The sequence below is a fragment of the Durotheca rogersii genome, assembly GCF_024521655.1.
Source record: "Durotheca rogersii strain YMJ 92031201 chromosome Unknown GGS23scaffold_15, whole genome shotgun sequence".
Lineage (NCBI taxonomy): Eukaryota > Fungi > Ascomycota > Sordariomycetes > Xylariales > Xylariaceae > Durotheca > Durotheca rogersii.
In genome coordinates, this window is record NW_026251246.1 from 269,600 (window position 1) to 283,652 (window position 14,053).

At 55.9% G+C, this 14,053-nt stretch overlaps 5 protein-coding genes across 5 annotated transcripts; 3 read left to right on the forward strand and 2 right to left on the reverse strand.

Moving 5' to 3' along the window:
- GGS23DRAFT_605890 (MFS general substrate transporter) lies at nt 1-1,842 on the reverse strand (the record flags this gene model as incomplete). Its single annotated transcript, XM_051519833.1, has 3 exons — nt 1-1,137; nt 1,206-1,589; nt 1,669-1,842. The coding sequence occupies 3 exons, from the start codon at nt 1,840-1,842 to the stop codon at nt 1-3; spliced, it is 1,695 nt and encodes a 564-aa protein (XP_051370661.1).
- A 482-nt stretch (nt 1,843-2,324) lies between these two features.
- On the forward strand, nt 2,325-3,116 carry GGS23DRAFT_120442 (uncharacterized protein). Its single transcript, XM_051511074.1, has one exon. The coding sequence runs from the start codon at nt 2,522-2,524 to the stop codon at nt 2,972-2,974; it is 453 nt and encodes a 150-aa protein (XP_051370662.1). The 5' UTR covers nt 2,325-2,521; the 3' UTR covers nt 2,975-3,116.
- A 1,830-nt stretch (nt 3,117-4,946) lies between these two features.
- GGS23DRAFT_573906 (uncharacterized protein) lies at nt 4,947-7,519 on the reverse strand. Its single transcript, XM_051516707.1, has 4 exons — nt 6,712-7,519; nt 5,924-6,644; nt 5,786-5,857; nt 4,947-5,359 (listed from the first exon to the last, which is right to left on the reverse strand). Exons 1-4 carry the CDS (start codon nt 6,769-6,771, stop codon nt 5,241-5,243), a joined length of 972 nt encoding a protein of 323 aa, XP_051370663.1. The 5' UTR covers nt 6,772-7,519; the 3' UTR covers nt 4,947-5,240.
- Nucleotides 7,520-8,417: 898 nt separating this feature from the next.
- Nucleotides 8,418-8,844, forward strand: GGS23DRAFT_120541 (uncharacterized protein). The gene has a single exon (XM_051511075.1). The coding sequence runs from the start codon at nt 8,486-8,488 to the stop codon at nt 8,720-8,722; it is 237 nt and encodes a 78-aa protein (XP_051370664.1). The 5' UTR covers nt 8,418-8,485; the 3' UTR covers nt 8,723-8,844.
- Nucleotides 8,845-12,579: 3,735 nt separating this feature from the next.
- On the forward strand, nt 12,580-13,867 carry GGS23DRAFT_120583 (class I glutamine amidotransferase-like protein). The gene is made up of 3 exons (XM_051511076.1): nt 12,580-13,182; nt 13,280-13,803; nt 13,856-13,867. Exons 1-2 carry the CDS (start codon nt 12,706-12,708, stop codon nt 13,568-13,570), a joined length of 768 nt encoding a protein of 255 aa, XP_051370665.1. The 5' UTR covers nt 12,580-12,705; the 3' UTR covers nt 13,571-13,803; nt 13,856-13,867.
- The last annotated feature ends 186 nt before the right edge of the window (nt 13,868-14,053 follow it).

Consider the following 14,053-nt stretch of genomic DNA (forward strand, 5'->3'; position numbering starts at 1 on the left):
TCAGTCCGCATCGAAAAAGCTCGACGGGCGCTTCAGCTCGTCTAGGTCCACGAGACCCATGACCAGCCCGTCGAGGCGTCGCACGTTCTCGTCCCAGTACCAGTACACGGCGGCGACCGCCGCGATGACGAAGATCTGCGTTACGCCCATCCCCAGCGCGACCGACTTGAGTCCGTCCCACGCGACGATGGCGCTCGGCAGGCCAAGCACAAATGCGCCCACTACGAGGCTGCGCAGGCACGCCAGCCCGCCATGCATGTCCGCCGTGCTGCGCAGACTGGCGGCTAGGTTCGCCGACGTGAAGGCTGTCGATCGCTGGATGACGGGTCTCGTCGTCGCGTCGAGAGCGAGCGACCCGGCTGCGAGCAGGCCTAACAGGAACGACGCTACCGGTAGGCTGACGCGGTCGCCTAAGAACCCGAGATCCCACGGCGTGCTCGACGGCCCGGCCGAGCCGTCGGTCGGCATCTCCATCGCCGCTGCGAGGTACAGCCCGAATCCGAGTAGGCCGACGGAGGCTAGGGCACCGCCGACGGCGAGGGTGCCGAGGTGGACAGTCGTCCTGAAATACCTCTGCGCTATGGGCAGAGAGAGCGCGATGCCGACGGGAGCAGCAACGATGAACGGGCCTGTCATCAAGGCGCCGAGGGATGACGACGATAGGAGAAAGGGAAGAGGCGTAAAGAGGAGCGATAGCGAACCTGCCAACCCCCAGAGACCGGCGTGGGGCAGAATGGTTACGGCGAAGAGGAGGCCGTTCGTCGGGGCGACTAACGCACGAGGCGCTTGTAAGATCAGCCGCATATTTATCTCGCTCGCCTGATACGACCAAGGCTTCATGGTGGCCAGGTATTCCAGAGCGGCCTCCTTGGTGTACGTCACAACCGGCACGAGGGCTTGCGAGCGGCTTATGGTGGGACTTTGCCCCTCGGGTTCTAACACACGATCGTAGGCGGTCTCCGGGGCCGCGAATATTATTAATAAAACGGAAACGGATAAGAAGGCGCTCATGATTTCGAATTGCACCTCGAAGCTTCTGGGACCGGCGGAGGCGACGCCGCCTAGCAGGGGAGAGCCCAGCATCGTGAGGAGGCTCACGGCGTGGTGGGCCACAATTACGTATTGCCGTTCGTGTTCCTGGGTTAGACGGGTTAGCGGAGCGAGATCCTCAACCCGACTCGGATTTTCGACAGAGTCTTGCTCACGAAATATGTATCCTGGATAGACCCCAGGACTAAGGTGTCGAAGGCCCCCCATCCCAATCCCTGGAATACCCTCGCTGCCATGTTCTGCCCCAGATTCCCCCTTACGTGCGTGTTCCAAGTTACTCCCCAGAATATCAGTACCATCGAAACTAGATATACGGGTCGCTTCCCCCATATTTTCGCTACTACCATGGATAACATCCCGGTCACCGCAGACAGTATCAACGGCGCGCCGGTCAGGGCGACTGCGGCTGTGTACGAGACGTCCTCGCTCATCGCGATGATTCCATTTACGCTGATGTACGCCGTCTTCATCACCCCAACAAGCGCAACCATGGATAATAGCGCGAGCAAATTTAGATGTTTCTTCCACAACGGCCAATTCTAATTTTGGGCGAGGTTCGTGGTCAGCTAGTCTTCGTCACCTGCAGCTCGCATCCCTCTTCCTCCGGGTTTGGCTTACTAAAGGATCCTCTGGCTTTTCGCTGGGCTGCGGAGAGAGCTCGGTGTTTGCGTGCCTCCCCGTGCCGTACTTGATCGCCCGTTTCGATTCCATGCTCGATGCAGTCGCTGTGGTTGCCGCCGTCGCCGGCCGAGGCGGATCCTTTGATATCGGTGGCGGGGGGAGCTCCCTCATCTCTGGTGTCTCGGACGACGGTTTCGCTCCCCCCCTGTTCCTTCCTAACACCTCCAACAATGACTCGAGGGCGATCGAGGTAGACGAAGCCTGATCGCTATTCGCATTCGCATTGTCGACATTGGGGGTATTGTCTTGGGACTTGGGTAGTGGCGATAAGAGTGGTAGCGGTGGGAGTGCTTTCCGGTCGTATATTATCGATCTCTGCGATGCGAGGTCACTTTTCCCTACTTGAGATGTTTCCGCCGCTGGGTCTCCTGGCTTGGCCGAATCCTGATTCTCCATCGTGACTCGGTAGAGCTTGATTCCCCCTCTCCCCTATTGTTTGTCGATCGGTTGCCTGCCGCGAGCAGATATCCGGCAATCGTTTTCGAAACGTCCAGGACAGGCAGTTTGATTGGTCACAACATTAGCCGGTGAAGGCAACTCGTAGGCGATTAATGAGCACAATTACGAGGACCTCGTAGCCGCGAAAATAATAGAATGAATGAGAATAAAAACTACGTATCGAACAAAGGGCAACCGGGCCCACGAAGATCAACTTCGACGAAGCGAAAACGCAAAAGAGAAGGGAGGGGGGATGGGCGAAGGGAAGCGCAGCGCGGGATAATAAGAAACGATGAGAAGAGAAAGTTTTGAGAAGGAGTGAAAATCCATCTCTGAAAGAGGACATGTCGATATGACTCTAAACCAACCCGGTCCCCGTCCAGGTGCAGGATGGCACGGACGATTTTTCGGGGGAGCGAGATCGTCGTGGTTCTTCCTGGGTATCACGGGCGCTGAGCCCATCAACCCTTCGCGCAAAAGTGGCAAGGATACCGCCGTCTACAAGATCGCCAGGCCAGGATTTGTGGCTCGGAGTTGGACAAACCCGGCTCTCTGTGGCGGGGAAACCGAGAAAGACGCGATGCGAGTGGCCGGCAGTGTCGAGCCCGACCAAAGCACTATCACGTCTTCCCGCTTGGCCTCTTCGTCGTGCCGGGTCTGCTGCGTCGTCAATCATCGTCCGTTCGCCGGTGAGACAGAAGTGTGCTGCTTCCCGGATGTGCTACCGTCGCATGCAGTTCGAGTTACATCGTCAATCAAGCCCCAGCCACGGCGCGGCAGGGGGCATCACACCGCACAGCCCTAGTACAGTCTCTTCCCACCGGCGGACGGGCAGCCCCAACGGGCACATCCTGACTTACCTATGTAGCGCTCCTACGCAGGACGTAGTAGGTTGGGAGGCCAAGCGTGGCGCGGGGACGCTCTCCCCTCCCTCCAGAGACACGGAAACGGGACTGTGGCCTCGCGGAGTTGATCAGATCGAAGATCTGCCGTCACGGGCTGCTACCTCTGGTCTGAACGTGGTTACGCGGTGCGTGCAGCGGGAGGAAGCCGGACAGATGTATGTAGCATGTATGAGTATGTGTGTGTGCTAAGCGTTACTCGTTTCTCTCTGTCTCTCTGTCTCTGTGTGTGTGTGTGTGTTGTCTGTCTGTGTGTATGTAGAGACGGACATCCCGGTTGTCGCGAGGTTTGCGATTGGGGCTTTTGTCATAACGAAGAACCTGTCTTCTCTTCGACGACGCTCGAGCCACCCGACTGAAACTCGCCTGAGGCGTCGCGGATCCTCCCGCGTCGCTTTGCCACCATTCCCATTTGGGGGTAGCTTACGCAGGTTATGTATTAGTATGCACGCACGTGCAAATATGTTCACACGTATGTATGCATACGTACATACATAAGGGTGATGTAGTTTTATGTACGTAAGTTATGTCACCTCTGACCGACGCTTCGATGCTACATATCTCTTATGCGCGTGCTGGCCGCAGGTTATGTGCTGTCACCAAGCTGGTCATCTCGCTCCTGAAGGTGGTATATATGTATGCTGCTGCTGTGCTCGTATTATCGCCGGCATGCAGCGCCGCCCAGCCGCGCACGAGCGCAAATATCGCTTACACCTGCTTGAGTCTCTCTCTGACGACTTTTATGTGCGTTGGTGCCGAGAAGCGGGCAGCTTATCTATGGTTAGTCCTGTGCTCTGTGTGCTGCCGCCGAATCAGCTGGGGCAGCACGTAGAGAGCAGTACTATCCGGTGTTAGTTACCGAGGGCAAGAATACGCAGACCGCGCGAAACGAGATTCTCGTTCCGGAAGCCATCCTCATATGTGAGTATATATATATATATATATATATATATATATATAATATACTATATAGATACCCACACACATATATAACAGGTATGCTTATGGCAACAATACCGCTGCCAATATGTTCCCCTCCCCCCCTCGATCTCCATTCGTTTAAATAAGAAGCTTATCTGTCTCCCGTACAAGTAAACCACCGTCCCGGTCGGCCGGCCGAGGCAAGGGAAGGGTAAGGTCTCACCACCTCGTGGGCTCGGAGAATTATCGCTCAGATGACAACTGCAGGCGTGTGGACAGACACAGGTAAGCTTATCGGTATTGGCGAGAGACAGAGTCCTAGACAGGCAATCCCCCCCTGGACTCGGTGCCGTGCGCGCTACCACTCCATCCGTTCGTGGGTGCCACCAGCACCCCCGTCCATCTACTCCTATTGCCCGTCCTGTTCTGCGCCATCTACGGCTCATGCAGGAACCGTGCAGCCACCGACCGACGAGCGCCGAGCGGCAATGCACCGGGTCAGCGTACGTGCGCCTGTCATGCACGTAGCTTGTGACCAGCGATGGCTGCCAAAACTCCGATAGGTAGACTGCCAAGGCGTGGGTGACGAACCTGACCCCCCCCCCCAGCACGCTCCTCTTGGTCTGCCGTCTCAACGCGGGTCACACACGCTTCGCAAGATACTCACTATGGGTAGAGCCGTGACGAGCGCCGGCGATAACGTAGATCACGCACACTTGAACCCGGGAACAGCTGTGAGAGCCACGGCCCTAACCGTGTCGAGTTGGTCCCACGCGACAAAAGATGTGTGTTCATGCCGTGCATCGCCGCCACGCAAGTACCTGCCTACGGCGGCCAGTCCGCATATGCTTCAGTATGGCTGTCGAGGCGGTGTGATCCGACCCGTCGTCACCATCGTAGGGCTTCTCGAAGTCCCCTCGCTTGCCGCGACCCAGAACATCAAACGGTAACAGGGGGCGGTCAACCATCTAATCTATTGGATATCTAAGTTCTAGGTTATCCCCCTCCATGACAGAAAATCAGCACATTTTCCTACCCGACCTAGCACATCTCATATTTATGAGCCCGATAAGTGACTCCATTGTCCATCCCATTAATTGGTCTTGGCCGAGCAATGGCACGCTCATGTCAACCCCCACTCGGCCGGCAACCGTGCCCATTACTTTCTCATATTCCCGCTCTATTCCCTCCTTTCCTAATTCCGCTACCCGGTTAACCAATCCGTCTAGTTCTATCGTAACAGGCCGGTTACGTAACGAGCGCAGTAAACATTGTTTGGAACCGTGGCGTCGATGGTATGGAGTATTGCAAGAAGGCGTTGCACGGCTGGCGAGGGGCGCCGCCGCTTCCCGTGAGGTAAACAGACCCTATTAGTCACAATCAATGAGATAACAATCCCTAGAATCCCCAGTGCTGTGCCGGTTCATATCCGGCCGGGGAACGGTATGCGGCCAGAATCCGCCAAGGCAACTTGCGATGGTCGCTGTGCCCTCCGCATCGCATCAGTCCACTAGAACCATGTGCGGTCGCTCCCACGCCAGTGGAGCTTGTTCAACAGCTTTGTTGGCCTTCGACCGTCTTGCGATTCGAGACGCGAGCGCGAATCCCGTCTCGTAGATATACCGTGCATGGAGATCGGTTATCCGTGGAAGGTGGATGGTGGTAGTGGTCTGTATTCTGCGTGGGATGATGCGGAAGGCCTAGTGCGGTCCAGCCAGAAATCGTGGTTCGGGACACTCGGGATTCTGGGCAATCGTCCGCCCTTCATATGGATGCAATCACAACTGCTTTACCTGCTTGGGTGGCCTGCTGGGCTTCGGAATTTTCAAAGCTGAGCAATAGCCAATCTGCTCTCACGAACAGCTCTGCGACAAGTACGTCAGTCCATGCTGAATTCCGATCAGCCATCGGCTGGCGTTAGTCTAACGTACCTTGGTACTCTAAAGAGTACGAGACTGGTGGCTCGTCGTCGGGTCCAACGAGGATCGGAGCAGGCGCGCTCTCATCCTCGACAACACGGAACCTCAAGCCGACAACTTTCGACGAGTTAATCCATAAAATGGACGGGTCGTCCAAATTCGAACCCGCTCGCTGCTGCTGCTGCCTCGCCGCCGTGTCTGCCGCCTCGCGCTGGAGCCAGTCGCGCCACACGCGAATCACGCCATCCGCAACGTTGGCATTGCTGGAAAACAAACCACGTCTTGGTCCCACCTTGGCCAGGTTGGCCCCGGTGCAAAGCTGGGAGAAGAGTTCGCCCGATTCCAGGCTAACCTCGTGAGAGGGCATTCGAGTGGCTGGGTCCAATGCGCTTCCAGCTTGAACCCCGGTCTGCCATCGGCTGCGAGGTCTGTAGTTCTCATAGGAGAGATACGGACGGAACCGTGCGTACAGGGTGTGGAGCACGCCTAGGTTAGCATCGTCGGCTGCTTCGGAGAGACCGTCCGTCCCCAGGTACTCGCAGGATAGCGACGGCGCGGAGAGCTTCTCGCTCGGGTGATAACACTCGAGGATCACCTCATGATCCTGCATTCGCGATGCTCTGACAAGACGAGCATAATGGACGCGGCCTACCAGCCCATGGAAACGGCGACAGACAGCGGCGAGGGGTAGCAGCGAGCGAGTCGAGAAGGAGCCCAGTATTTGGATAACGATCTTCGGAAAGGGGCCGGGTGTTAATACCAACAATGAGTCATAAGCACGAGGGGGGGTGTCACCGTACCTCGTTTGGGAGCGTTTCTATCGATAGCTGTGAGCGCTCCATGACGTGCAACATGGGCATAAGCAAAAGAAGTACACAGAATGATCAACGAAAGGCACAAGACACGTTGTCGACACTCCCAATATCCAGACTCGCAGTCGTCGACAGCAGCCACCGGCCTTATATAGGTAGATACGCCGTGTCCGTCGCGGGACCCCCCTGAGCTGGCAAGACCCGGGCTGGAGGTGGGTCGGATGCCAGCGTCGACAGCTGAGTGTACGAGCGGTTCGACCAATGCGAGCAATCTAAGGAGCACATGCAAAATTTTCTCCTGGCTCCGGCACCAGCCCGTCGGCCTCAGACGCGATGTTGAGCGGTGATCGTAGCGTGAATCAGGTGTTGTGAATCCACCGATCACCGAATCAACGCCGACGGTAAGGCGGTCTCAGTTGGTTACGAACCACGCCAGCATCGGATGAGCTCTCGACCAGGTACATACACGAGCCCGGTTTCCTCCGAGGGGGCAGCTTTTTTTCCTTGTTTTTTTCTTCGCCTCAGTCAATTATCGACCTCGAAGTGGCCCCAAGCGGTGGAGAATGACGGCCGAGACGTCTCATCAACCAGATTGTTGGGCTGTCATGACTTTTATGAGACGGCGGAACATCGATGTTGATAACGATAGGATCTCGAGATCGGAGCGATTATGTTTCGGCCAGATACCCGCAGGCTTATCTATTATCTATTATCGTGTTATCTCCGTTATCTTTTTGACGCGTCCGCTCTCGCCCGTAACACGGTGTTGATATCGCTGTATGCACCGTGCCCGAATCCGTATACTCATATACGTAACCAGTACATATTATTATTTAGATTTACTTACTCATACATGCACAGCCTCTTTTTTTTTTGGGGAGGGAAATTGGTAGTTGGGACGCGGCCCCGTTTTATTCTGCAATTTCTTGGCGGGAAGACGCCATTTTGTCCCCATCCGGAGCGGTAATCAGCCACTTCTGACGCCGCACCAACAAGTGGGCATCGGTTCGTCGATAATCCCGATTATTCACGATCGGACCCGTCTATGCCCTTGTCAACCATCCAACCACGATCGATACATTATCGGGGCCTATGTCCGAGCTACTAGTATATACCTCTTCACCATTCTTTTTATACCTCATCCTCCCATAGTCAAGGATGCGATGCTAAGCCAAAGAGTTGATGCCTTCAAACGTATCTGATGTCATCCTCCAGACACGACTAAGCTTAGTTTAATGTAGACCCGATCCCTTCGTTCCCACAATTCTTTTCATTCCCCCTTACTCGTTAGTAGCTAATACGACAGCTTTTCCAGGGCAATATGACCAGACGTGTGTGTCGCGGTCCGGTACCTAATATTCGCGCCTTATCCAGTTACTTAACAACCACATCACCCGAATTTTCATTTGCGCCCCTATTGTTCCCCTTCTCGAGGCTTCGGGGTGCGTATCCTGTTGTCGGACATGGTGTTTCTTGCTCGATATCACGGCCACCCCGGCGCAATCGGGAATACTCGAAACTCCAGCGGATTAAGCTTACCCCGGATATCTTGATTTTTGCCGTTCACTACACGGAAATCGTTTTGTCACGTAGGTCTATAAAGCCTCGAACATACACTCCGTTTTCAGGTATGTAACCCTTGGCGCGTCTCACGGCTTGGGGCCAAAGAAACACCGAAGATGACCTGACCTCCCTCAGCTACCTGACCTCCAGATTCAGCCGTTATCATCACCGTCTAGAACTTCATAGAACGCCGGATTCGATGAAAGAAGTCGAAAGGAACTTCGTATTTTCCCGCATAGTCCTCATGTTAACCACGCCCGTAAGTGCCTCAAATCGATCCGTCCGATCTCATCAGCTCCGCTTGGACATACCCACTAGATCTAGCCAGATTATCGAGATACCGACTCCTCGTAAAGCTTACCTTACACAGCCCAACCCTGTGTGTCCCGCTGCCGCCAAGAAACCACTCAGGGCGTGGCTAGATAGGTGCTTCTGATTGTATCCCAACAGCCCATCAAGCCCAAGTTGAGGGGGGATAGACAAGATGCCCTTAGGAGCTATGCTACACCCCGAGATCGCCCGGGGGGTCACAACGTCGTCAGGGATATTGGAAAGAACCTCACATTTGCATATTCAGCATTCCCGGTGATCATACCATCGATCTCGCTCCTTTGGAAGACCCTGGTTGGTCACATAGCTTTGCCCTCTCGCCCTTTCGCTCTCTCGCTTAGAGGTGGGATATGTCGATCCGGGGCAGTTTATCTCTATCACCTCGCAGAGAATACCATCGACCTGTCAAATTCGGATTGGCCAGCATCTGGTACCGAGTTCATCCTTCTGACAGCTACCTGCTTAAGCATGCGGAGCTCCGCATCTCACATCGTCCCCCTTCGTACGTTGGTGTGGCCCGGCTCTACTCCGTGAGGTTATCTCGCAACCGAGCTAGAATATGCACCCACTCAACCCCGTGGACCGTCACAACTCCGCGCAGAACGCGGCTATCCCGCCAAAACGCAGAAAAGGCGCCATCAGCAGGAAGGACCCGATTCCTGCCGAATGGAGAAAGGGGGAGCCTTTTATGATAGTCTGGGATAGTCGCCTCCCCTCCCCCCCCGCTCGTGCTTTCGACTTTAGCCACAAAGGAAGAGTAGGCTGTCGCCTAGGCCGTGAAATCGACATGCCCTTAACCCGCCTTCTTAGGGCCTCACGGCGTCTCTGGACGATGTGCTGCTCTCCTCCCGTGGCTTGCTAAGCCTGACACATTATACCAAGCCTCATGCCGCGGGAAGACGGGCGGGCGTTGCGGGCGTTGCAAGCGTTGGTGGGAGAAAAGTAAGTGGTAGGTTACTTACCTAGGGCTGTTACAGGCTACAGTGTACCCTGTTCTCATCCAGGAAGAGCAGCCAGGATGCGGCAGCTTATTTGTTTTCGAAGTCCGGTATAGCCGTCCGTGAAACGACGCAGGAAACGTGCATGGACCGGTTCAGTGGTCGGACGAACAGGGTTTCTAGCATAACCGCCGATCGTGCTGCCAGATACGGGCGAGGGACAGCTCGTCGTGGAAATCTATCCTGGTTCCATCACTCGGAGGGTGTCACTGCTCTGCGCGGTGCCTCGTCGCTCTGGCACTCAAATGTGTGTCTGTATGGCTTCCTAAATCGGGCACGGCAATCTAAATACACCCCCATCCGACGTGGCACTACCGCAGTACCACGACAAATGGCTGCTTACTGCATATCCTACACACTCAAGAGAATGTCGGCCAACTGGCCGAGCTCCCCCCACACCAATAGCAAACGCCGCAGGGGCGGGACAGACCCCGAGACCAAGGCACGTCTTCCCCAGGATGGATGTAGCATTGCAGGGTCGACAGACGCAATATCGGGCAGAGTGGAGCCCTCTCCTATAGATATGTGCCTCGAAGCAATTCCCATGTTCGCGGATAGTTGCCATGTTGTAGACGAACCTTGCGAGAGCATATTTTCACCCGACGAGATCTCCTCCTCCCCCCTCCCCCCTCCCCTCCGCCCCCCCCTCCCTCTCCCGAGCTGCCGACCCGGCACGGGCGCTTCAGCGAATGGGCCCCCTACAGACCCTTCCTGTTCTCGGATGCTCATTGTTCGATTTACGGGATGTACAGCACCCGAGCATATAACAATGTGTCAATCCGGCATGGGTTAAGCCGCCCGGCCCCTGCCCCGGCCTGCGCTATTGGCTGGGACGACGAATACCAAGTAGGGCGGCAGAGTAAGAAGGACGAGAGCGAGGGCGGGAAAAAACCAAAGAGGAAGACGATCCTCTTATTTCCGAGGGAGCGAAGCCTTGGTAAGCTTTGTTCCGAAAATAGCACGCTTCTCTAAGCCTAGCAAGGTGAGGAGGAAGGCTATTGCCGGTATCGTGGCCGTGTCTTGTATATTTTTTTGCAGAGAAGAAAGGCAAGTTAGGCGAGCATGTCGTGTATATATATGGCTGGAATATGAGACATGGAGGCCCGGGAGCGAATCAGAGGCTGGATAGCCACATCTTACTCCCTGAGCCGCAAAAGTGCGTGTGCCGTACCGTTCCATTCAAGGCGCATCCATGGTGATTCACGGTGGGAGCCGTCCTTCTTCCCAGGCGGGTTTATCACACCCCTGGTCTCACCCCCCCCTTTTAGCCACAGACACGGATAGGCGCATGCATTGGACCGTGAATGGCCCCGGTCCAAGCTGTGTCCACATCTGGCCTAGCGCCTCTGTGGGAGCTGCAGGTGGTGGTGGTGAGTGCCTCTTTCCAGAGCTGAGGGCTGCATATAGCGCGAATTCCCTATAAGTTGGGTATAACACGCAGGTACATCGTCCGTCAGGTACCTACACGCGTTATGTAGGCGACGTGTGCGCACCTAGGTACGTACCCGAGGGCGACACGGACCTACCTACTGACCTAGAAGTAGGAGGTAGTGCATGGCCCAAGGTACCTACAACCTAATGTAGATAGGTAGGTACAGGTAGGTAGATAGGTCTAGGTAGGTATAACACGGAATGTATAACACACCGTGCCCGCCGCATCCAGGCGTGATACATGGGAGGTAGGTACCTCCCTCTATAGGTGCGGGCCTAAGGTTTCCGCGGCACATCCTACGGATATCTACCTAGTAGGTACCTGGGTGGCCGCCGGGGCATACGGTTGCGGGCTACCTAGGTACATACCTACTCAGTATAGGTCGGGTATCTTAGGTGCCCTAGGCTAGGAGGTTAGGTGCCTACCTACCTAACCTAACACAGGGGCTCCTAGCTGTATGCTACCTTCTAGGTATGCGAGAGGTAGATGGTAGATGGTAGGTAGATGGTAGGTACCTTTAGGTATGTACAGGTCTATACGGGAGGTAGGCACTACGTGTACCCTAGGTAAGTACCTTCTGCTTTGTCTCCCTCTGCTACCCACCAACTCCCACCTTCCTGACCCTCGAGAGGCAGCACTTGCCTTAGGCTGAGGGGCACATTCCAGCGGGCTTCCGACCCTCCATTCCTCGGCAGGTCCGTGGAGCAGGTCCCTGCTGTCGGAGGTACCTGAGATTCCGGGTTACGTAAGGGCCTACGTGTCTGTACTCAGAAATGTACGGGGTAAGTCCCTGCTCGGCCTATGACGAAATACACTGCCGCCCTGGGTTCTGCCTCCGAATACTGACGGAGCCGATTATGTAATGGCCTCATTGCCCTATCGGCGACGGCGGCTTGTCTACCTCGATCTCCATCTCCACCTCCATCTCCTCGCCCCCTCTCTCCCCCTTTCTTCCTCCCACCCCACCACACATGCACCGTTCACATTTCTAGCTCCGACAGCGACTCTAATCCGACAAGTCTAGGAGTCTTGGCACATGTGCATGATGTACACTTGCATGATACTGGGAACAACAACCTACCCATTGGGCTCGACCGTCGTTGAGGAGCGAAGGAGCCAGCTGCTCAATCGTCCATGAACGTCCGCGAGGAGGGGCGAGAGGGGCGAGAGGGGCACCCGCATCTGCTTCAACTCTTCGACTGCTGGCAGACCTGCTGTGGATGGGTCAGTAAAGGGGGGGGGGAGAGGGAGAGGGGCTTGCTTGCCTACCGACGCACTCGTAGGTGTCGCACGACCGAGTGCGTCCGCGAATCGTGAGGATATAAGAAGGGGGACTATCACTAAGTTCCAGGCAAACTCCGTCCCTAGTCTATTCGACCCTCTCCATAGCCAACTTAGCTGCGGCATCTCCTCGACCTAACGCCCTCCCCCCTGCTTACCAACTACGTCCTAGCCACTCCCTTCTTTGTTCCTCGAAGCCCTTCCCGCACGCCTCCAGCACGCCTCGCCCTCGCCATCCCCTGCTCATACCGCCTTTCGCCTCCCAAGCCTGTCGCTGCCGCCCGCCGCAAGCAGCCGATATCCATATACGCCTCGTGCACATCCCACGCACGTCCCGCGCACATCCCACACAAACGGATATCCCTGTCTGTAAACGCGATGGGCTCCGTATACATCCCCCCGGTCCGCCTCGCAGTCCTTGAGGCCGATACGCCGGTGCCCGGCGCCAAGGCCAAGTTCGGCTCGTACGGCGGAGTGTTTAAGCACCTGTTCGAGCGGGCATGCGCATCCCTGAGCCCGCCGGTACCGTTATCATCATTGTTGGAGCTGTCATCGCACGACGTTGTTAACGACCTGTCGTCCTACCCCGACCCCGCGACTATAGACGCCATCCTTATCACTGGAGCTAAGTACTCGGCGTATGACAACGACGAATGGATCCTCCGACTCGTGGAGTACACCAAGAAGTGCCTTGATGGTGGGCGCGTCCGCGTTGTCGGTATCTGCTTCGGCCACCAGATCGTTGGCCGCGCTCTGGGGTGCCACGTTGGCCAGAGCCGCAATGGCTGGGAGCTGAGCGTCACGGAGCACAAGCTTACCGATGAGGGCAAGAAATTATTCGGTCTGGAAAAAATGGTTGCTCTCCCTTCTATCTACCTTCCTACCCCATCTTCACGCCCCCGCGCGTTCGTTTCGGGAGCTTGTACTAACGCATGTGCACATCCGCGCGCAGGCGATCCATCAAATGCACCGAGATGCGGTGTTCTCGTACCCGCCAGGCGCTGTCCCGCTGGCTCGCACTGAGGCCTGCCCCGTGCAGGCCATGTATATACCGCGGAAAGTAATCACGGTACAGGGCCATCCGGAGTTCAACGAGGAGATTGTGCGAGAGATCCTCGAGATGCGTCGGTACGGTGGCATCCTCAGCGTGGACGTATTCGAAGACGGCATGCGCCGCGTCGCCAACAAGCATGACGGTGTTGCCGTCGCTCGGGCGTTCCTGCGATTTCTACGTGAGTATTAGTTACGAAGCATCACGCACGTTGGGAAGGGAATTTTAAAAAACGAGAAAACCAAAAACAAAGCGCCCACCCATACGAAAAGCTCGCCTTTGGGGACAACGTCGTAGGCAAAGATACACCTCATGGATATCAAGTCGATGATCACAATCGGTGGACGCGGACAATGTGGGATCGGCCGTTGAGCCTAGGCTAGTCGTTCGTATGGTTATCACGGTCTACGATGCCACCTTGGGGGGTCGGTTCACCTCTCCGCTCAGCGACAGCTAGGTACTAAACGGAGCGCCCAGTTCCCTAGCGCGCTTCCCTGCTTGTGTCCAATGGCAGCCTCACGGGTTCGAAGTCCGTGACCGCGCTTGGTAGGCCCTCTGTCACGGGCCTGATGCTCTACGGCGAGACCGATGGCGTTTACTATTATCACGATACCTACAACAAATTTTAAATATACCACAAAGATGAAGCTGTTCGACTGCCGGTGTAACGCCCAT